Source organism: Suricata suricatta, chromosome 4 (genome assembly GCF_006229205.1).
Source record: "Suricata suricatta isolate VVHF042 chromosome 4, meerkat_22Aug2017_6uvM2_HiC, whole genome shotgun sequence".
Lineage (NCBI taxonomy): Eukaryota > Metazoa > Chordata > Mammalia > Carnivora > Herpestidae > Suricata > Suricata suricatta.
Window position 1 is genome coordinate 54824359 of NC_043703.1, and position 23856 is coordinate 54848214.

Here is a 23856-nt window from a genome sequence, read left to right on the forward strand (position 1 = left end):
GCTCGCTTCTTCTGTGATTCTCACGGTAGAAAAGGAAAGGGGAGTGGGAAGAGGGAAGAAAGGGGTGGGGAATTAGAAACCTTAGAGTGGACATATAATTTGAATACAGCCTGGGGGTGATTAATTGTATGTGTTAAATGTGAGGAGTTAGAAGCATGGCAGACAGAAAAATAACCCCACAAAAGATATCAACATCCTAATTTCTCGAACCCATGAATGTTATCTTCTATGGCCAAAAAGAAAAAAAGAAATAAAAGAAAAGAAAGAAAGAAAATGTTATATGGCATTCCAAATATGATCAAGTTAAGGATCTTGTGATGAAAGATTATTTTGGATTATTCAGGTGGGCCCCAAATGCAATCACATGTCTCCTAATTAGAGAGAAGCAGAGGGAGGTTACACACACACACACAGAGAAGAAGGTGATAGGAAGATGGAGCAAAGAGAGATTTGAAGACGTTGGCCTTGAAGATAGGAGTGATGTGGCCACAAGCCACAGCATGCTGGCAGTCACCAGAAGCTGGAAGTGGCAAGGAATGGACTCTCTACAGGAGAGTCCAGAGGGAACAGGGCCCTGCTGGTACCTTGATTTGGGGCTCAGTTATATAATTTTGGACTTCTGGCCTCCAGACTATGAAAGAATAAATTTCGGTTGTTTTAAGGCATGAAGTTTGTGGTTATTTGTTACAGCAGCTAGAGGAAACTAATACAAGAGGAATCTAGGATTCAGGTTTGTGTGTATGTAGAGGTGTGTGTGTGTGTGTGTGTGTGTGTGTGTGCGCGCGCATGCTCATGTGTGCTCATGTGTGCACACATGTGCACACATGTGCATGTATGGGACTAGATAACAGAGGTATCTCTATGATACACAAGAGGACAGAAACTGCTGATGAGTTTGGTGTAGAAATGATAAGTTTGTGGTGCTTAGGGCCTCCAAGACTCATTTAGAATTATTATTGTATATGGAAAATTAGTTAAAATGAGAGGAGGGATAATGGTAGAGTCTTTGGGAATACTAAATGTTACAATTTAGAGAAAGGTTTGCCTAGAGAAAGATAAATGGGTAGGTGGTAGGAATGGAAAAATGGCTCTCATGAGAGCTAAGGAAAGAGTGAATTTCATGGAGAATAGGGTGAATTAAAGCATCATATGCAAAGAGGGGGTTAAATAAAGGTAAATTATAAGGTGTACCCATTAGGTTTAGCAACAAGATATCAGCAATACCTTTGTGATAACAGTTTTGATAGTAGAGGTGGAAAATTCCAGGTCATAATGGTTTGAAAAGTATAAAGGAGGAAACTTTCAGTTTCAGCTTCAAAATGTAAAGAGATTGAAAGTCATCACTCATACCCTCATAAGGGGGAAAAAAGTAAACAGACTGAAATCAATGACCTTCATAGATCCATCAGAAAATTCGAATCACAGAGCAAACCAACAGCCTGAAATCTGAAGAGCTCAGCTGAGATCAGTTTATTGGGATCAGAGGATACTTAAGCCAGTAAATGGTAGGAACACTTAAATGTTAATTTTGACAAATTGCTGGAGGTTGAGTGTGGACTAGTTTAAGGGTTAAAAACTCCTAGGGTCTGGTCTTAGTGGTGCCTCCACACTGTCATAGGTTTTAACTCCAGGAGCCCCACAGGATTCTCATGAAGAGCAGAGAAAAATTTGTTCATCTTTTCTCCAGTATGAGGGAGAAAGTAACCATCGACACACTCCCAGGGCATGCTTCTGCCCTCTAAAGAAAATTACATTACCAGAGCCTTATCTGACCTGGGGTGAGATCAAGTTAGATAACCCTTCCCCCCTGTAGCTTTTCTGTGTCATGTAAGGGGAAGAAAAAGCTAAGAAACATTCTGAAAGCCACAACCCAGGGATTCAGGCCCATTAAAAACCTGAGACTTTTATATAATAAATACATATGTGAGGGACGCCTGGGCGGCTCAGTCAGTTAAGCATCTGACTTCGGCTCAGGTCATGAGCTCACAAATGGTGAGTTTGAGCCTTGTGTCAGGCTCTGTACTGACAGCTCAGAGCCTGCAGTCTGCTTTGGATTCTATGTGTCTCCCTCTCTCTCTGCCCCTCCTCTGCTTGCACTATGCCCCCCCCCTCTCTCTCTCTCTCTCTCTCTCAAAAATAAATAAACATTAAAATAAATTAAAAAAATAAATACATAGGAGATTTTTCTAATAAGAACATACAATAATTCCTTTTCCTATTACCTTCTCACCATAAGAGTTGATTATAACCGAGAGAGCATTAAGATGCAGACTTTATTTAAGAAGGTATCTGTAGGGAAGCACAGAGACAACAAAGGAGGAAAAAAGAAAAACAAGAAAACTAGAAGAAACTCAAATGTCTGACACCTATGGCTACAATTACCTCAGTTCCTGTTCCCCAGTACATCATGCTCAGCTTTTGGCAAAAAAATTACAACTCCTGCTTAAAGATTAGAAAAAAAACAAAGTCTGGAGAGAAAAAGCAAGTCTTTAGAACCATACTCAGATATGACACAGTTATTGAAATTATTAGACAGCAAATTGAAAATAACTGATTGATATATTAAAAACTTTGAGGAAAAAGTAGACCATATGCAAGAACAGATGAGTAATGTGAAAAGGGGTATGCAAACTACGGAAAAATCACAGGAAATGCTAGAAATAAAAATGACGGCAGTGGAAATAAACAATGCCTTTAATGGGCTTTTCAGTAGCCTGGACACGACTGAGGAAAGGATCTATGAGTTTGAAGATAGGCCAGCTGAAAATTCTCAAGCTGAAACCCAGAGAATAAAAATAATTAACAAAATAACAAAAAGAGTACCAAAAGCCTATGGGAAAATTACAAAAGTCATGACATACGTGTAATGGGAATACCAGAGGAGATAAAACAGCAGGGACAACAGAAATATATGAAGTGATAGTGGCTGAGAATTTTCCAAAATTAATGACAGACCAAACCACAAATCCAGGAAGCTCAGGGAACATCTACCAGGATAAATATATTTTTAAAATGCACTTAGTCATATTTTATTTAAACTGCAGAACACTAAAGACAAAGGGGAAAAAAAACCTTGAAAGGAGTTGGGGGGAGAGGGGAGAAATACCTATAGAGGAAAAGATTCAGAATCACATTCAATTTCTTGTCAGAAACCATGCAAGCCAGAAAAGAATAAAATGAAAAATTAGAAGTGTTGAAAGAAAGAAAAAAACTCCACCAAAGTAGAATCTGTATTCAAGTGAAATTATCCTTCAAAAATAAAGAAGAGGGGTGCCTGGGTGGCTCAGTCGGTTGAACGCCAACTCTTGATTTCAGCTCAGGTCATGATCTCAGGGTCATGAGATCCAGCCCTGTGTTGGGCTCCATGCTGAGCATGGAGTGTGCTTGACATGGTCTCTCTCTCTCTTCCCTCCCACCCTCACCTTCTTCTCCTCTCCCCAACTCATGCTCTCTCTCTCTCTCAAAAAAAAAATGGAGGAATATAGACTTTCTCAGAAAAAAACTGAGTATTTGTTGCCAGTAGAACTTTTTAGAAGTCCTTTTGTGTTCAAAGAAGAAAAATGATATTGATCCAAAACTCAGATCTACCTAAAGAAAGGAAAAGTATCAGAAAAGGAATAACTGAAGTGAAATAAAAATTTATTTTTCTCATTCTTACTTGATCTAATAACTATTTGTTCTAATGAAGAATAGCTGCAGTGTATTAGGTGATTATAGCATGAGGATAAATGAAATGAATGACAGCAACACTATAAAGAGTGGGAGAAAGGATTGAGAACACTCTAAGTGACACCCACAATACCCATTACGTGGTGTCCTGTTATTTGAATGTAGACTTAGAGAATGGAAAGGGTTGAATCACTACGTTATACGCCTGCAACTAATATAACACTGTCGGTTAAGTAACTGGAATTAAAATAAAAAATATAAAGTAGACTTCGATTATCAAAAGGATAATAAAAGAAACTTTTTATTATAAATTACATATCATTTCTAAATGCAGCACATCAACTTAAGTTGTCTTGTCTTTTTGCATATCAAGATAGTTGTAATTTATAGTTTTAATACCAATCAATAAAATATATGCCAATTGAAAAAAAATAGACTAAGGTTAACTGTAAATGGGTATTGTAAACTTCAGGGAAAACACTTAAAAATTTTTGTAAAAGTATAATTGATATGCTAAGAGAAGAGAGAAACAGAGAAACTGAAGGAGAGAAACTGAATCATAAAATGCTCAACTAAAACCAGATAAAGAATAAAAGGAAGGGAATATTAAAAAAAAAAAAGCAGCAGCAGTACACATATTCTATATATGCCAATTATGGTTTTTTTTATTATTTATTATTGAGACAGAGAGAAACAGAGCATGAGTGGGGGAACAGCAGAGAGAGAGGAAGACACAGAATCTGAAGCAGTCTCAGGCTCTGAGCTGTCAGCACAGAGCCTGATGCGGGGTTCGAACCCACAAACCGTGAGATCATGACCTGAGCGGAAGTCAGATGCTTAACCAACAGAGCCACCCAGGCGTCCCTCTGTGTATACCAATTAAAACAAACTGTTATAGAGAGGGAGACAAACCATAAGAGAAATACAAAAAACAAACTGAGGGTTGCTGGGGGGCTGGGAAGAGGGGAAAATAGGTGATGAGTATTGGGGAGGACACTTGGGATGAGCACTGCGTGTTGTATGTAAGAGATGAATCACAGGAACCTACCCCCAAAACCAAAAGCACACTCTATATACTGTGTGTTAGCCAACTTGACAATAAATTATATAAATAAATAAATAAATAAATAAATAGCAGATAAAAAACAAGACTCAACAATATGTTGTCTACAAGAAACTTACTTTTTAAAAAATTATTTGTTTATTTTGAGAGACAGAGTACATGCAAGGTGGGGAGGGGCAGAAAGAGAGAAAAGCCCAAGCAGGCTCCATGTTCTCAGCACAGAGTCTGACTCAGGGCTCAAACTCATGAACCATGACATCATGAACTGAGTCAAAATTACGAATCAGACACTTAACCAACTGAGCCACCCAGGCGCCCCTACAAGAAACTTATTTTAAGTATAAAAACACAGGTTAAAAGTAAGGGTGTAGAGAAAGACATACCATACTAATACTAATCAAAAGAAAAAAAATGTAGCTATATTAATTTCAGACAGAGCAGATTTCAGGTCAAGAAAAGTTATTAGGGAAAAATAGGAGCAATATTAAGTTTAAAGTAGTCAACTCATTAAAAAGACATAACGGGGCACCTGGGTGGCTCAGTCAGTTAAGCATCCGACCAGCTCAGGTCATGATCTCGCATTCTGTGGGTTCCGGCCCCACATCGGGCTCTGTGCTGACAGCTCAGAGCCTGGAGCCTGCTTCAGATTCTGTGTCTTTCTCTCTCTCTGCTCCTCCCCTGCTTGCACTCTGTCTCTCTCTCAAAAATAAATAAGCATAAAATTTTGTTTAAAAAGACATAATAATCTTTAACTGATATGCACCTAAAAGAGTGAGAGTCAAAATATTTCAGGCAAAAACTGCTAGAATTGTTAGGAGAAATAGACAAATCCATTGTTATAGAGAGAGTTCCACACACCTTATCAGTGATGAACAGATCTAGCAGGATTTAGTAGAACCAAATAGTACCAACAATTGACAGGATCCAACTGACATTTATAGAGCACTTCATCTACCACAGTAAAAGGCATTCTTCTCCCTCACATAAGACACTCATCAAGCTAGACCATAATCTGGACCATAAAACACACTTAAAAAAAAAAAAAACTAGATACTATATGGTATTTGTTCTCAGAACACAATGGCATTAAACTAAAATTCAGTAACAAAGATATGTGGAAATCCAAAAATATTTGGAGATTAAACATACTTAAATAACACAGGGGTCAAAGAAGTCAGAGGTATTTTAAAATGTTTTAAACTAAATGAAAATAAAATTACAGCCTATCAAAATGTGCAGTACAAAACAAAAGGGCTTAAAAGGTATGTATAACCTTGAATGCATATTTTAGAAAAAGAAGATTAATCTAAAACAAATACTTTAAATGTTTACTTTTAAAAATGAGAAAAAGGAGAAGAATATAAACCCAGAACAAGCAGAAGAAAAGAAATAATAGAGCAGAAATTAAGTTAAAAAAAAAACCAATTGAAAAAGAATCAACAAAACCCAAAGCTAGTTCTATGGAAAGATTAATAAAATTAATAAAACTCTAATCAGGCTATCTAAGAAAAAAGAGAGAAGAAATAAATTACTACTATTAGGGATGAAAAAGGGTTCATTGCTTCTGAGTCTAGGAACATTAAAAAAAAGATAAATAAATATTCTGAACAACTCTAGGCCCACATATTTGGTAACAGATAAAAGGGAAAAATTCTTTCAAAGGCATAAATGACCAAAACTCATACAATGTAAAACATATAATCTGTTATAAATAATGTTTATATTTATAAATAATCTATTACTTTATAGGCTTGAATAGGCCTATTTTTATTAAGAAATTGAATCAGTAATTAATAACTTTGCAAAATAAAAAGCACCAGGCCCAGATAGAGTCACTAGTGAATGCTACCAAACATTTAAAGAGAAAATTATATCCATTCTCTACAAACTGTTCAGAAGATAGAAGCAAAGAGAACACTTCCTAAATCATTCTGTGAGAGCAGTATACCCTAATACCAACACCAGACAAAGAAATTACAAGAAAACAAAGATAAATATCACCCATGAATCTAGATGCCAAAATCCTCCATATAATTTTAGCAAATTGAATCCAACGATGTATAAAAATAATTACACACCATGACCACGTGGGGATTTATTCTGGATATGCAAGATTGGTTCAATGCTCAAAAATCAGTTAATGTAATTGATTATATCAATAGCCTAAAGAAGAAAAATCACGTGATCACATCAGTAGATAAAATCCATTTGTCAAAATCCAGCATGCCTTCATGAAATAATTTTCATCAAACTTAGACGAGAACTTTCTCAACTTGATAAAGAAGATCTACCTCAAATCCCACAGCTAACAACATCATTAATGGTGAGAAACTAGATGCTTTCCCCCTAAAATCACAAACAAGGGAATATGTCCCCTCTCACCACTGCTATTCACTAATTGTACTAAAAAATCCTAGCTAATACAATAGGATAAGAAAATGAAATAAAAGCTGTACAGGTTGAGAGGAAAGAAATAAAACTGTTTTTATTCTATGTAGAAAATCCCAAAGAATCAACAAAAGAATTCTTGGAAATAATAAGCAATTATAATGATGTTACAAGATACAAGATTAATATATACAAATCAATTGCTTTCCTATATGCCAGCAATGAACAGTTAGAATCTGAAATTCTAAATACTACAATTTACTTTAGTATCAAAATACACTACAACTAATTTAGGCATGAACCCAATAATGTATTACAGATTTATATGAGTAAAACTATAAAATTGTGATAAAAGAAATAAAAAATATATAAATAAATGGAAAGCTATTTCATCTTCATGAATAGGAAGATTCAATATTGTTAAGATGGCAATTATTCTAAAATTGATCTACAGATTCAAAGAAATCTCAGTTAAAATACCAGCAAGTTACTTAGTATATATTGACAAAATTATTCTAAACTTTATATGTAAGGAAAAATACAATACCAAATGCAATACTGGAGAAGGTGAAAGAAGTAGAATTGTCACCACTCAGTTTCAAGAGTTTATAGTAATAAAGACAGTGTTGTATTGGCAAAACAAAGTACAAATAAATCAATGGGTGAAAATAGAGATCTAAGAAACAGATATTCCCAAATATAGTCAACCGATCTTTGACAAGAGAACAAAGAAAAAAGATATAGTCTTTTCAGTGGATGGTCCTGGAACAAATTAGACATCTACATGCAAAAAAAAAAAAAAAAAAAAAAAGAAAGAAAAGAAAAGAAAAAGAAACCAAACCCAAAAAACAAAAAATTAACCTAGACCAGACCTTACACTTTCCACAAAAATTAACACAAAAGAAGCATAGACCTAAATGTACAAATGCAAGACTACAAAACTTCTAGAATATAACAGGAGAAAATCTAGGTGACCATGGATCTGGCAATGACTTTTTAAACATGACACTAAAGGAGCAGTCCATGAAATTGAAGATTTATCAGGTTTATATTTCTGTTTCCTTTGGAACATTCCCTTATGCATTAAATAGAAATAAAACAATACAATAGTAAAAAAAAAGAACAACCCATTAAAGAAAAAAATTGGTAAATTGAACTCCATTAAAGTTAAAAACTTCTACTCTGTGAAAGACATTGTTAAAAGATTAAGAAGACAAGCCACACACTGGCAGAAAATATTTACAAAACATTTTTCTGATAAAGGACTTGCATCCCAAATGAAGGAACTCTTAAACTAAACAATAAGAAAAGAACCAAATTAAAAAGTGGTCTAGGGACATCTGGGTGGCTCAGTCAGTTGAGTGTCTGACTCTTGATTTCAGCTCAGGTCATGATCCCAGGATCCTGAGTGCGGGGCCTGCTGGGGATTCTATCTTTCTTCCTCTGCCCCTCTCCCCTGCTTGTGTGCACACACATTCTCTCTCTCTCTAAAATAATAATAATAACAATAATAATAATAATAATAATAATAAAGTGAGCTCATATCTGTATAGTCACTTCACTGAAGATATCCAGAAAGCAAATATGCATAGGAAAAAATGCTTAAGACCAAATGTTAAAAAATTTAAAAAAAAAGGGGGGGGCAGTGCCTGAGTGGCTCGGTTGGATAAACATCCGACTTTGGCTCAGGTCATGATCTTTCAATTTGTGGGTTTGAGTCCTGCGTTGGGCTCTGTGCTGAGAGCTTGGAGCCTGGAGCCTGCTTCAGATTCTATGTCTCCCTCTCTTTCTGCCCTTACACTAGTGTTCTGTCTCTCTCTCTGAAAAATGAATAAGAATGTTAAAAAATTGTTTTAATAAAAAAAATGCTTAACACCAAAAAAATTAAGAAAAAAGATAAATAATGCTTAATGCTCTAATTTGTCATTAGAGATAGCAAATTAAAACAACAATGAGATTCCACTGCATACCTATTAGAGTAGTTAAAATACACAACACTGATACCACCACATGCCGAAGAGCAAAAGAAACTCTTATTCATTCAAGGCTGCATACTGCATGATTCCAAATACTATAGTATTTTATTTATTTATTTTTTAAATGTTTTATTTATTTTTGATACAGAGAGAGACAGAGCATGAGAGGGGGAGGGGCAGAGAGAGAAGGAGACACAGAATCGGAAGCAGGCTCCAGGCTCTGAGCTAGCCGCCAGCACAGAGCCCAACACGGGGCTTGAACCCACGAATGTGAGATCTGACCTGATTCGAAATCAGAGGCTTAACCGACTGAGCCACCCAGGCACCTCCTATAGTATTTTAGAAAAGGTGAAACAATAACACAGATTAAGAAAAAAAATCAGTGGTTGCCAGAAATGTGTTCAGAGAGAGAAGTGTGGAATAGGTGAAGCGCAGGGGAATTTTAAGGTGGTAAAATTATTTTTTATGATACTGTAATAGCAGACACATAATATTACACATGTGTCAAAGTCTATGGAAATGTACAATATAGAGAATGAACCCTAATGTAAAGTATGGACTTGAATTAATTGTATGTCAACATTGATTCATCCATTGTAAAAATGTGCTCACCAACCAAGATGTCAATAATGGATAAAATTGCAGGGGAGGGGAATATACAGGAATTGTACTCTTGCTCAAGAGTTTTCATGTCTAAAATTGTTCTTAAGAAGGAAGACTATTAATTTAATTAAAAGTTACAGACAAAAAAACGCATCAAACTGAGTGTAAATTGCTCCACACTCCTGAAGGATAAATATGGTGAGATGGTGGTAGCTGGAGAAAGTTCTGGAGTTTGTTTAGGATCTTGTTTGTGTTATTATGTTTTGTTTTAATATGGGAGAGAGGGAAACGAGGTGAAGATAGTGTAACCATTTTTTTGAATGAGCTAGTTTTTATTAATTCCATATAAGTGGGAAGCAAATGTTATTCTTCTCCTACTTCTGCCCTTCAAACTCACATGGGGCACACCTCTCTCCTCTAAGGCTTCTCTAGTCCATTTCACCTACTAGCCTTGTGTCCTTTTCAGATATTAAATATTTCAATCTAAATTATTACTTCTTTCTAGCATGCAATCGAACGTTGCCCCTTCTCCCAGCTCAGACTAGGTCTGCAAATTTTTAGACAAGCCAGAGGAAACAGGGGTGTGACAAGTTCTTCCACCTTGGTGGAAGTTTCTGCCCCTCCACAGGTGGGGCCAGGGATGGAGAAGAGTTAAGAACCAGGCATCAGACTCTGTACCCCCTGAAAATTCTAGGAGACACAGGTCAAGTAGTTTCAAGGATTCTCTTGCCTTACTCCAATTGGAACACAGCATTGGGTGGGCTATTCCTTTCTTGCTACTCTGTATTAGTGGGAGAGGTGAGTAAGGCAATAATGAGATGTTATTTTCTCCTTGTGGCATACATTCCTGTTCTCTAAATGGTTCTCTGAGAATTCCCCTCACATTGTTTGAGGAGGTGGAAATCACCCTCTTCTACCCACCATAGGGAGGGGAAGACCTAGGAAACAGAGCACTCCAATAACTCTATCCAGAAGAATTCCTGTCTCTGAACTCAGGTCAGACTCTAGCCATCTCTTATATGTAGACAGCAGATGGGTCAGAGCTGGATTTGTTTTGGCCATTTCTTTGCAAGCCTTGCCTTAATGAACCTATTATCTCTTCTTTAAAATGCAGAGGTCCTCATCATTTATTGTACTCAATTGAGACAGTGGAAAAAAGTAATTTAACATTCTGTCCCAGAGGAAAGAGAAAGCATATTTGGTGTGATGAGGTACTGAAGAATGCAGGCATAGTGCATTTTCTGGACTTAGGACAGAAAATAACGTTCACCATTGTAACCTAACTGAACTCGTAGCACTTTGTATCCGGCATCAGGATATTAGCATTTTCAAAAGCCACATTGGTCTGACATTTGGCACTGACAAGAAATGTGTCTTTGCTCAAACAAGTTTCAGATGAGGAAGACATAATGATAAATGATAAATAACAAAATTTCATCAAAATCATTTTTACCCATCCGTATTTCCAGGTTTAGTAGAAACTGATCAAAGCTTCCCTTTATACCCTTTCTTCTATCAATTCTGTTCTTCCAAGAGTCTCTTCCTACCCTTTCTAAATCGAATACAATTTAGACTTTTCACTTTTCCAGTTGATCACTCAAATTACCCCAGTCAGCTAAACAAAAGTCCTCATAGCTGAGCATGTATATACAGAAAGTTTTATAAGGTGAAAGAGAGGTGAGTATGAACACTACGACATTAAATTTTGTCCCTGATACCTGCATAAATTTAAACTAATTATGCCTTCTTTTTTTCTGGTTTAGCCAAGACTGGTAAAACTAAGCCACAACTTGTGAAGGTCACTCTAGAAAAAACCACTTCAATTGAAAGAGAGAAAACTAGTTTCCCTGATGTTTCAAGAAATCAATCACAAACCCGTATCAATATCCAAAATCTCTTTATTGATTATCATGTACAAGAAAGAGCGACGACTATTTCAATACCAAGAAAACATCTTAAGAGGGTCGATTGGCACAATCCAGAGACGGCTACTGGTTCCATATTTTTTCCAACCTGTCATTCAGCCTCAAGTCGAATTTTTGGGATAAAAACAAGCCAGATGGAAACTTCAAGAAAATCGAAACAAGAAGCACCAAAAAGAAAACATCTTTATGCTGAAAACATGTTCAATGACCTTCTGATTCTCTCCTCAGAGTTCTCCAGACCTGCAAGTGCCCCAGAGATTACTACCAAGCTCACGAAAGTTCACTCTGAGTACCTACCTTTATCAAAGAAGAAATCCTTTATTTTTAAGCAACATCTGGTAGATTTAAATGAAACAGGACCAAGGTCTCTACTAAGAAGTATGCCTGTTAAAACAGAAAGGCAGTGGTCTGAACGTGTAAAACAAAATACTGCAGTGGTACTAACTATTAGTCATTTTCCAGACTCCATTGTCCTGCCGCCACCAATTTTGCCAAGAAAACCTTTAAGACAGTCTTTGTTAGGTAAATCCATTTTGAACATGGTTTGTAATAATGGGGCCACGTAGAACAAAGAGGGGAAAAGGCACGTAAGCAAAGGCTGTTTTCCCCTTGGGTCTGTAGATTGGAATGGTGGGATCACTTTCTGCCTATGCATACATTCAATATATGATCCAGAAGGCAGTAACAGAAGTATTGACCTTGCAGGTCTGCCAAGGTCAAACTGGGTGCTCTACCCAGATGGTGGTAGTGGGAACCAGATGAGGAAGTTCAAAGGATCAGAAAAGTCAATATAAGAGAGAAGTGAGAATGAACAGTCATTCAGAAGATGATCAAAATGAACTCTAGAAGCAGAATGCCAAGGCTGATGGAGGCCTTCATGGACACATTTCCTTGGATAATCCAAATTCATAAAAAGATGAACACTTACAATGAAATCATAACACCCTGAAAACGAGTGTTTACAAGTATCCAAAAAGTCGTTTCATTTTTCTCTTTTTTTTCTAGAAACTCAAGCAACAGAATCTGAGAATGTGGAAAGTGCTTCAAGGCAAAGCATGTCAAACCTGAATGAAGGTAAATGCTAAGTTTATTTCATTCTTTAAAAAACTGTATATGGGCACCTGAGTGGCTCAGTCTGTTAAGCATCCAACTTTGGCTCAGGTCATGATTCACTGCTCGTGGGTTTGAGCCCCACATCGGGTTCTGTGCTAAGAACTCAGAGCCTGAAGCCTGTTTCAGATTCTGTGTCTCCCTCTCTCTCTGCCTCTCCCTCACTCATGTTCTGTCTCTCTCTAAAAAATAAATTTAAAAAATTTTTAAAGAAAAAAATAAAAAACTATATAAATGTATCTCTCTACGAAACCATTCCTGATTTTGTGTTGGTGTATGTGTCTGTGGTTCACACATACGTCTCAGCTCATGTTCAGCTCCTTAAGACAGTTACTCAGCAACTATTTTTAAGTATTGACTATAAACCAAAGTTTATACTGATGCTGAGAACATAAAAACTGGAGTATTCTTAATCTGGGTGGGTTAGATAAACACACAACAATGAAAATCAACTACTTTCCATGTGCCAGGCACTGTTCTATGTGCTTCAACTTTAGTTATCTAGCAGGAACAAATGAAAAATCATCTTTAAAGAAGATTACATCGGGCACCTGGGTGTCTCAGTTGGTTAAGCATCTGGCTTCGGCTCAGGTCATGATCTCATGATCTGTGAGTTCGAGCTGTGATTCAGGCTGTGTGCTGACAGCTCAGAGCCTGGAGCCTGCTTCAGATCCTGTGTCTCCTCTCTGCCCCTCTCCCACTCCTGCTCTGTCTCTCTCTATCAAAAATAAACAAACATTAAAAAATGTTTTTAGGATTACATCATCCTAGACCCACATTATTTCTACAAACTCACAAATACAGTGTATAGTAAGCAATTCACAATTATGAGGCACACAGACAAAATGAATGAAAACTAGCAGAGAAGTAAACAGTAAAAATGTACCCACAGGAGATCCAGGTGTTAGAATGATCAGATACAGATTTTAAAATAACCTAAGGACTTCTGGTCCAAGATTAAATAGCTTGTATTGGATCAACCTTCCCACCAAAATCAACTATTAAAGCTGCCCCAACTGTATAAAATAGCTATGGGAGATATTGGAGAGTGACCATGGCAGGCCTGAGTTTGAGTGAGTGCAATCTTTGAAATAAGGGAAGCTTATGAGTTCGCTCTACATTTGTCTTGGCTTTTGCCTGAGGTCACATGGGTGTTAGAGAATAGAGCACCAGCAGAAAGTGGCAATATTGCTGAGCTGAAGAAAGAGGCCTCCTACATCAGAACCGTCACTAATGCAGAGGCTTGAGATGCAAAGTATCAGAGGAGACAAGTGAATCCAAATATCTGCATATGTGTCTGCTAATTTCTTTTTTTTAATTTTTAAATGTTTATTTATGAGAGAGAGGCAGAGAGAGCACACAAGTAGGGGAGGGACAGAAAGAGAGGGAGACACACACACAGACACAGAATCCAAAGCAGGCTCCAAGCTCTGAGCTGTCAGCACAGAGCCCTATATGGGACTTGAACCACCAATTGTGAGATCATGACCTGAGCTGAAGTTGGCCGCTTAGCCAACTGAGCCCCCCAGGCACTCCATATCCGCTGATTTCTAAGCTATGCATGTGCAGGACAATACTCTAAGAAATGCAGCAAACAACATCAGCTGAGAAGCTGCAGAAGTGAGCATGTATTTTCAGAGTTGCATGGAAGACCATTAGTGAAATGAAAGCTCTGCCAACGTGCAGCAGCCTTGTAAACACACGGTGCTTTTTAGAAGACCCAGAGGACCCATGTCTTAGAAATAAGGATGATATTTTAGAAAAAAGTACAAAACTAAAATAGATTATCCCTAGCAAAGTGCAAAACCAATCCCTAATGAATCAAAGTGATACTTTTCGCCCAAAGAAAATTTAACATTTGTTTGAAAGACTTAGCAGTATCCGGATCCTTTAAAATTTTCATCCACAACATCCAGCATTAAATTGAAAAATCACAAGTCATCCTATATAGACAAGTTAAAATGTCTGAAAATCAGTGGAAAGAAAAAGACAATAGAAACAGACACATAGAATCAGATACTAAAGTTTTTGAATAGGGATTTTTAAATAATTGTGATTACTATGTTTAAGAAAGTTAAGAATAAGTTAGTGAATTTTATCAGAGAACTAGAATTTTTGTTTTTAAAAATAGATAAAATTCTAGAACAGAAAAAAATAACAAATTGATGATTCAATTAATGATGAAATACAGAATGCTCCAACTACATAACTTTCTCTTTTTTCCAGTTTTATTTACTTATTGAGAAATGATTACTACAATAAGTTAACATCCATTTACTTCATATAGTTACCATTTTTTCTTGTTATGAGAATTTTTAAGATTTACTCTCTTAGCAACTCTCAAATAGACAGTACAGTATTGTTAACAGTAGCAACCACAGGACTCCCTGAGCCTCTTTCCCTCCCAGTAGTTCTGTATCATTGTCTGTGGCATAAATTAACTTCTGGGTCTCCTTCATGTCACCAGCTGAAACAAATCATGCCGCCATTTCTGATTTGTTGAGTTTGTCCCACTCTGGTGGTTCCCTCTTTGAACCTTTGAAAAGTTTCAGAGCCTTCAGAGATCCATCAGGGAATTTCTATTTACTTCTCCACCTTCATCTCCTGCATTTCCACTCAAAAACCAGTGCTTGGACTTAGTCCATGAGGATGACTGAGCTGGGAGCTGTCCATAGACTTATGTCTTAACTCATTCTCCTTTCCTTCTTGCTCACTTCCTCTTCCGAGTGAAGAACTCTCTATCATATCATACCATCTCTCCTTCTGCTGCAGTGAATTTTCACATCTATTGATCTGAAACGGGCACAGAGGGCCCATTTTAGAAACTAGAAACTGAACATTGCTTTCTTTGGTTTAGGACGCATCATTTCCTTTCATTGAAGCCATGGCATAAGACTTCCTGAGATTGTAAAATATGTTGCTGTAAATAATGCAGCAAGAATGGCTGTGAATGTAAAATATATGCCACAAGATTACAAAATATTGTCCTGCTGCATTTGGTTTACATATGGATAGGCCATTTTTAAAGGGGAAACCCACAAGTATCATGATGAAGTAAATTTAGATGGCCTCTGTTTAACTAACTTCTAAATTGTTTGGACTTTTTAAATTTCTTGTCTTGGGTCTCCAAACTGAGGGAAGAAAGCTGAATTGTATAAGGTACTTGAAACAAAGTAAGGTTGTTCCTTGCGAGGTGATCTCTATCTGACTTATGATTATATGTTGTCCTTTATTAGTTTTGTGAAGCAAGAAGTTGCTTCTGTTATTCATTGTAAAATTTTAAAAAATATTTTTACGTATAATACAAAAAGACTGAGAATGATAGAATCTAACTTATCTAAGAGAAACCTAGTGCATATGGTTTTCCTTTGGAAAGACAATGGTGCTATCTAATATTTGAAAAAAAACACACAACAAAACCCAGTTTAGCAAATAAAACCAGTAGGGACTGGGGGGTGAAGACTAGGAGGACTCTCTCCCTGAGGAGGTACACAGCTAATCTATTTATTTATGACGATTCACTGTTACCATAATATACATACCTCCTAACTTTTACTCTAAGTGCTAACACTTTTAAATCTCATGTTTTCTTCTGTTTATTTAGGTATCATTAACATCAAACCTAAAAAAAGAGAGGAATCCGGTATTATACATGGTCAAGGTTTTAAGACTATTAATGCAACACGATATGAAACAATAATAGCAATGGTCAACCTGGCCATAGTAAACTGTCAAGTACATGGAAGAAATGCACTTAACCTTAAGGTATACTAGATTTTTTAAATGGAAATTTCTTTTTTTTTTTTTTTTTTAGGTTTCTTAACTTAGGTTAGTTTCCAGGGAAAGGAATCCTTCCTGTTACAAGAGAGATTTTTTCAGGATCACATTCAAATTCATCTCTAAACCTATGTCCTAGTTTGCCGTCACTCCAGATCCAAAGAAACTATAGAGTTTTTTTTTCATTATCTAGCATGATAAGAAAAAAAAAAGTGAGATTCAAAATGACCATATTTTAAAGTTATCAGCAGTCTTTGGCTCTTGGGCCAAATCTAGCAGTAGGCTAAATTTTCACTGAACACAAGCCTGGTATGATGAATAGCAATAATAATAGTTACCAGTTATTAAGTACCCACTATGTGCAATGCAAATGTTACTCTTAAAACTTACAATTCAGCAAAAGAGGTATTATAATCTTCAGTTTACAGATAGGAGCCCTGAAGCCCAATGAAAATAACTTGTGAAAGACCATACAGCAAGCAAGCAGCGGGGCTTAGGTTTTAAGCCAGAGCTCTTTGTCCTCAAAATCTGTGTTGTATTTTAAATTTTATTTTGAAATCAGTTCAAACTCATAGAAAAATTGCAAACATAGGAAAAGCTACTTGCAAGAGTTTCTTGGGGAAGGGAGGGCATTCAAAAAAGCCTATGGAAACTGGGAGATTTAGAAAGCTAGGTGCATGGCCAGCGCAGAATGCATTCTCAGAAAAGGGCTGAGAAGACCCCATGCTTTCACCATCTTTTAATGTCCTGCCTAAGCATTGAAAGGGTACCTGTGCATAGAGCCAATCTGAAAAGACTAGAAGAAACATTATTCTCTCTCTACTCCTGTCCTGTTGTACAAGGAAATCTCCATCAAACCACTAACTGAACACCAGCTAATAGAGCAGAGATTTTAAAGACAACACATGAAAAAGTATAGACCTAACAAAAACAATTTAGAAAAATCACTAAACCAACAGCTACCACCCACAGTAAGTAAAACAAAACAAAACAAAACAAAAACATGAAGAGGGGGAATAATATGATTTTTGGAGTTACCACATTATAATACACAAACTGTCAATTTTCAACAAAAAATAGGGAATATGTAAAGAAACAAGAAATATGGCCCAGTCGCAGCAGAAATTAATAGAAGCTATTTATGAGGAACCATGGACATTGGACTTACTAGGAAAAAAAAACCCTTTAAATCAACTGTCTTAAGTATTCTGAAGTAGTTAAAAAAAAATGTGTGAGCAGGGATTTTTCAATAAAGAGATAAAAATTACAAAGAGAAAACAAAAAGAAATTATGGAACTGAAAGATACAATAACAAAAACAAAAAACTCACTGGAAGCTTTCAATAGTAGGTTTGTGCAGGCACAAGAAAGAATCAGAACTGGAAGACAGGTCAGTTGAAATAATTGAAGATGATGAACAGAAAGAAGCAGAAGAGGAAGAAGAAGGAGAAGGAGGAGAAAGAAGAAAGAAAAATGAACAGAGGCTGAGGGACCAGACACCACCAAGTGTACCAAGAAATGGAAGTCCTAGAAAAAGAAGAGAAAGAAAAGGGCAGAAAGAATATTTGAAAAAATAATGACTGAAACCTCCCCAAATTGAGTAAAGCCACATATCTGTAGATCTGAGAAGCTTGACAAATTCCAAGAAGGATAAATACAGAAAGTTTCACATTGAAACACATTAAAATCAAACTGTCAAAAGCTAGAGAAAATCTTGAGAACCACAAGAGAGCAATGATTTGTCGTGCACAAGGGATGTTCAAACTTAATAGCCAATTTGTCATCAGAAACCATGGAAGCCAGAAATGAATGGGTTGACATTTTTAAAATGTAGAAAGAAAAGCAATCTCTCAACCAAGAATCCTATATACAGCAAAACTATCTTTCCAAAACCAAATGAGAAATTAAGATGTTCCACGATAAACAAAAGCTGAGGGAGTTTGTTATTAACACACCTGCCCTATATGAAATATGAAGAGAGTTCTTTCAGCTGCAATGAAAAGATATCAGAGAGAAACTCAAAACCTTAAAAAAAATACAATCTGGTAAAGGTAACTACCTAAGGAAATATAAAACCTGGTATTATTCTGTTTTTGGTTTTCTTTTTATTTTTTATATTATTTAAAAGACAAATGCATAAAAACAATAATTATCAACCTATGTTAATGGACACATAATGTATAAAAATGTAATTTTTGACAAAACAACATAGAATAGGAGAGGGGTGAGTTTGTATAGGAACAAAGATTTTTTTTTTTTGTGCTATTGAAGTTAACATGGTATCAATCCAAACTAGATTGTTTTAAATTTAAGATGCCAACTATAATCTCCATGGTAACAACTATTAAGAAACTGTCTTAAAATATACCACAAAAGAGAATGAGAAGAGAATCAATATGGCAGATTGAAAAATAATTAAACACCAAGAAGGCAGTAATCAACTAACAACAATAAAAAACATCCTGGAAAAGGCAAAACTATGGACATAGTAAAAATGTCAGTGGTTTCCAGGGATATTGGAGGAGGGAGGGAAGGATGAATAGGAGGAATACAAGGGATTTTCAGGGCTATAAATTATTTTGTATGATCCTGTGCTAATGAATCCATTTCATTATACATTTATGAAGACCTATAGACTATTCAACATGAGGTTTGAACTCAAATGTAAATTATGGACTTGGATTGATAATGATGTGTGCAATGTTGGTTCATTTATTATAACAAATACATCATACTGGTATGTGAAGTGTTGATGTGGGGGAAGACCAGGTGTATGTGTGTGGAAAGTGTATATAGAGAAGAAAAATCTCAAATCAATAGCCTAACTGTACACCTCGAAGAACTTGAGCAAAAGAGCAAACTAAATCCTAAATTAGCACCAAGAAGAAAGAAAGATTATAACAAAAATTAATGAAATATTGGATAGAAAAGGAGTAGAGAGAATTAATAAAACCAGAACATAGTTCTCTAAAAAAATCAACAAAATTGACAAACCTTTAGCTAAATGAAAAAAAAAAAGAAGGTACAAATAACTAAAACCAAAAATGAAAATGGAGACATTACTAATGGCTTTACAGAAATAAAAGGGATTATAACAGAATACTATGAACAACTGTACGCCAACAAATGAAATATCTTAGAGGAAAGGAATATTTTTTAGGAAAACACAAATTACCAAAACTGATTCAACAACAAATAGAAACCTGAGCAGACCTATACTGAGTAAAGAGATTGAATAAATAATCAAAAACCTCCCAACAAAGAAAAGCCAGGACCAGATGGCTTCATGGATGAATTCTGCTAAATGTTTAAAGAAAAATGAACACTGATACTTCTCAAACTCTTCCAGAAAATAAAGAGGGAACACCCCTAATAGTATTCTGAACCCAGTTTCCCCGCACCACTACCCAATTCTCAGATACCAAATGGGTGTCCTAAAATTCAACTTAATTCTGACACTACCTAGAGATAACACCAGATTCCACAGGTAAAGTGCTCAGTCCCACAAGACTGTGTTTCAACTCAGGATGCCAATCACATGCCCAGGCTGTTACCTGCACTTCTAACCAACTGGCTATAATAAATTAGAGGTTCCCATGACCCTCTTCTTGGGTTCAATTAATTTGGTAGAGTGGCTCACAGAACTCAGGAATCCCATTTACTTGCTAGAAACTGGCTTATTACAAAGGATATTAAATGAATGAATCAACAGTCAGATAAAGAGATACACAGGGCAAGGTATGGAAAAGTGTATGGAGCTTCAATGCCCTCTCCAGGCCCCACTCTCCCAAAATCTTCATATATTTACCAACCAGGATGCTCTCCAAACCCTGTTTTTTTGGTTATATAGAGGCTTTATTACATAAGCGTAATTGACTAAACCATTAACCTTCGGTGATTGAACTCAATCTCCATCCCCTCTTCCCTCTCTCGAGGAGGGGAGTTGGTGAGGCCAAAAATGCCAACCCGCTAATCACACAGTTGGTTCCCCTGGCAACCAGCCTCCATCCTTCAGTGCTTCCCACAAGTCACCCCATTAACAAAAACCCAGTTGTGGTGGAAAGGAGCTTCTTATGAATAACAAGACACCCATTTCATCTTTATGGCTCTGATGTAATTTTGGGAACTGAGGACAAGGAAACAAATATGACAAAAGAGGTTCCCATTGCTCTTATGACTCCAGCAATTTCAAGGATTTGGGAACCAGTAAGCCATGAACTTTGGATGAAGACCAAATACATATGAGAGATATATATTTGGTCACTCAAATGACGCAAATATATATTCTTTTGAGCTAGAATATCACAATCTCTAACATATTCTACATTGTCAACCCAGATACTAAAGGAACAAAAGACACCACAAGAAAACCACAGACCAACACCCCTTATGAGTATAGATAAAAGCCCTTGGCAGGGCACTTGGGTGGCTCAGTCACTTATGGGTCCAACTCTTGATTGGGGCTCGGGTCATGATCTTGTGGTTCGTGAGATCAAGCCTTGTCAGGCTTCTCCCTGACAGCACAGAGCCTGCTTGAGATTCTCTCTCTCCCTCTCTCTCTGTCCCTCTACAAAATACTAGCAAAGTATTCTCCTGGACAAAATACTAGCAAAGTGAATCCAAAAAATAATTAATTAATTAATTAAAAGGACTATACATAATAAGCAAGTGACATTTATTCTTGAAATAAAGGGTGGCTTAATATAAGAAAATCAGTCAATATACATTCATGCATAAGGGGAGGAAACACAGAATCATTTCAATTGATGCAGAAAAGGCATTTGACAAAACTTGTTTCTCTAAAAAAAGGAATAAAATGTCTAAATCCATAATGTGATTGGTTAAGGAAAAAGGAAAGGAAATTCTAAATACCAAAATCAAGATCAAAAAGTCTCACAGACATTAAAATAGAAAATAATAAAACACTAAGAACAACATTTTCCCAGGAAGGGCCACAGCTATGGTGAAATGGGACAATTCATTGGAAAACACAACTTGCCGAAACAGGCATATTAAGAAATAGAATACCATAGAGTTTCGTATCTGTAAAAATCTAATTAAAATTTTAATTAAGAGCCTTCACACAAAGAAAGTTCCAGACCCATAAGACTTCCCCTCTGAGTCTATCAAACATTTAAGGAAGATACAACACCTGTTTCCACGTCCTTATTTTATGATGCCTGTGTAACTCTCACACCAAAGCCACACAAGGATATTGTATGAAAGAAAAATTATAGACCACTATTTTTCATAAATGTCTGTGCCAAAGTTCTCAAGAAAACATTAGCAGTTCAAATCCTGCAATATCAAAAATTTAAAAATGAAGGACAATGTATCAGGACTAAATGAAGCTTCCACAAGAAACTCAAAGTTGTCTTAATATTTGAAAATCAATGTTACTCTCAACAATATCACCTCAATAGATGCAAAAACTTGACAACATTCAGCACCCACTTAGGATGCAAGAGAACAAATACTCCTCTAAGTGAACTGGAGTTGAAAGAAACTTTCGTATCTGTGAAGATGGTTCCTAGCTAGTGCTGGGGCTGCCCTGGTAGATGGTTGGAGCTGAAGTGGGTATGGTCCTGGGAGGTGGGGGGTGTCTCAGGATTCTCTGTGCAGGACAGATGAAGCTGAAGTGGGTGCCAGTCAGGTCGTCCTGGGATGCTCTGCACGGTGTAGCCCTGGTAGGGTGGCTAGGGCCAAGACAGGGCACAAGTCAGGGTGCACTGGGGTGCTTTATGCAGGGGACACCCTTGTGGGGTGACTGGAGCCAAGGCAGGGTACAGCCTGGGGGTTCCCCAGGGTGTTTTGCATGGGAGAGGCCCTGGTAGGACCACTGGGGCGAAAGCAGGCATGAACCAGGAAGCCCCAAAGCACTCTGCACTAGGGGTGCCCTGACAAGCCATCTGGAGCTGATGTGGGGCATGCCTGGATTGTTTTGGAGGGCTTTGTCCCCGTGTCACCTTGACTTGATGGCGGAAGCTGTAGTGAGCATCCTGGCACCTTGCATTCTGGTGCCTGGCAGGCATCATCTGTGGGCCGTCCTGGAGGGGTGACTAGGGCTGGTGTGGGCTAGAGAACTGGGGCTCACTGAGACAGCAGACTGGCTATGGTGCCCAGACCCTGCTCCCTCCCACACTATCAAGGTGGTGGGGAAAGGTTAAGTGCAGTGTTCACCAGCCCCTCCAACCCAGAAAGAGTTCCAGCAGCCCCCCTCCAGTTGACAAAGTTCTAGGGCTGCAGCTTTTATATTCTAGTTGCTCTTTTAAACCACAGCTTCTTCTCTGTGTCCCAGGGAACCTGAGGCTGCTGTGGGCCAGGGCCCTGGGGCCACACGCAGGACCCCCTCATATCTGCACTCTAGGGGTGGAGGGGGAGCAATAACCAATGGCGCTTACCAGCTCCACAAACCCCGAGAGAGTTCCAGAATTCCAGTGGCTCTCCCATGGTTTACCAGGGTCCTAGGGCTGGTTTCTTTTCATTCTAGTTGCTCCCTTAAACCAAGGCTTTTTCTCTGTGCCTCTGCTCCTGGTCCCTCCTGCAGTGAGTGGTGGGTGAGGGTTCCCTTCCTCAGGGTATTCCCATCTCCTCTAATGTTCTCTAGATGGTCCCTCTATCCTTCCTTGTGCAGAAACTGTTCAGTCAGCCCTCAGTTCTTGGGAGGAACTGCTCCATGGGCAGGTATAGACTGGGTGTGCGCATGGAGGAGGTGAGTTCAGGGAGTTTCTGCATTGCCATCTTGGACCAGAAGCTTCAAAAGCTCTTTATTTCCATCTGAGCTTCAATCTTTATAGAGCTTTCCTGTTAACCTATTTTCCTAAGGCTGTAGCCTTTCAGCCCTTTCATACCAAGATTATGACATGAGCCAGGATCAAGAGTCAGACACTTAACCAGCTGCGCCACCCAGATGCTCCTGGAGTGAATTGCTTTAAATTAGAGGTTGGCAAGATTTTTCTGTAAAGGGCCGGATAGTAAAACCTTAGGATTTGAGGGTTGCATGGTCTCTGTCACAAATTCAACTCTGTTTAGTAGTGCAAAAGCAGCAATGTATATAATACTTAATACACGGCTGTGTTCCAGTAAAACTTTATTTAGAAAAACAATTGGCAAAGTGTGGTTTGCAAATCCTTGCTTCACATGGAGAAAGAATGTAGCTTTTAAAGAGTTGGGTGAAGCTAGTCAAGAAAAAACTTATTTTCATGACCATTAATTTTATTTTTAAAAATATTTGACTCTGGAGTAGAATCCAGCATTCTGTGGGGGTGCTACAAATGAACCAAAAGTCATAATTCCTTATTTATTTCAGGACCTTATTAAAAGAAGTAGATTTTATGTGAACAAAA

General features: G+C 37.4%; 1 protein-coding gene across 1 annotated transcript in view; it reads left to right on the forward strand.

Annotated features, from left to right (window-relative positions):
- The first annotated feature begins 5963 nt into the window (after positions 1–5963).
- LRRC63 (leucine rich repeat containing 63) overlaps positions 5964–23856 on the forward strand; it is a 31058-nt gene continuing 13165 nt past the window's right edge. Inside the window, exons 1-4 of the mRNA XM_029938463.1 lie at positions 5964–5994; positions 11463–12146; positions 12630–12698; positions 16339–16499. Of these exons, the coding sequence (XP_029794323.1) occupies positions 5964–5994; positions 11463–12146; positions 12630–12698; positions 16339–16499 (945 nt within the window). The remainder of the gene's footprint in view (positions 5995–11462; positions 12147–12629; positions 12699–16338; positions 16500–23856) is intronic.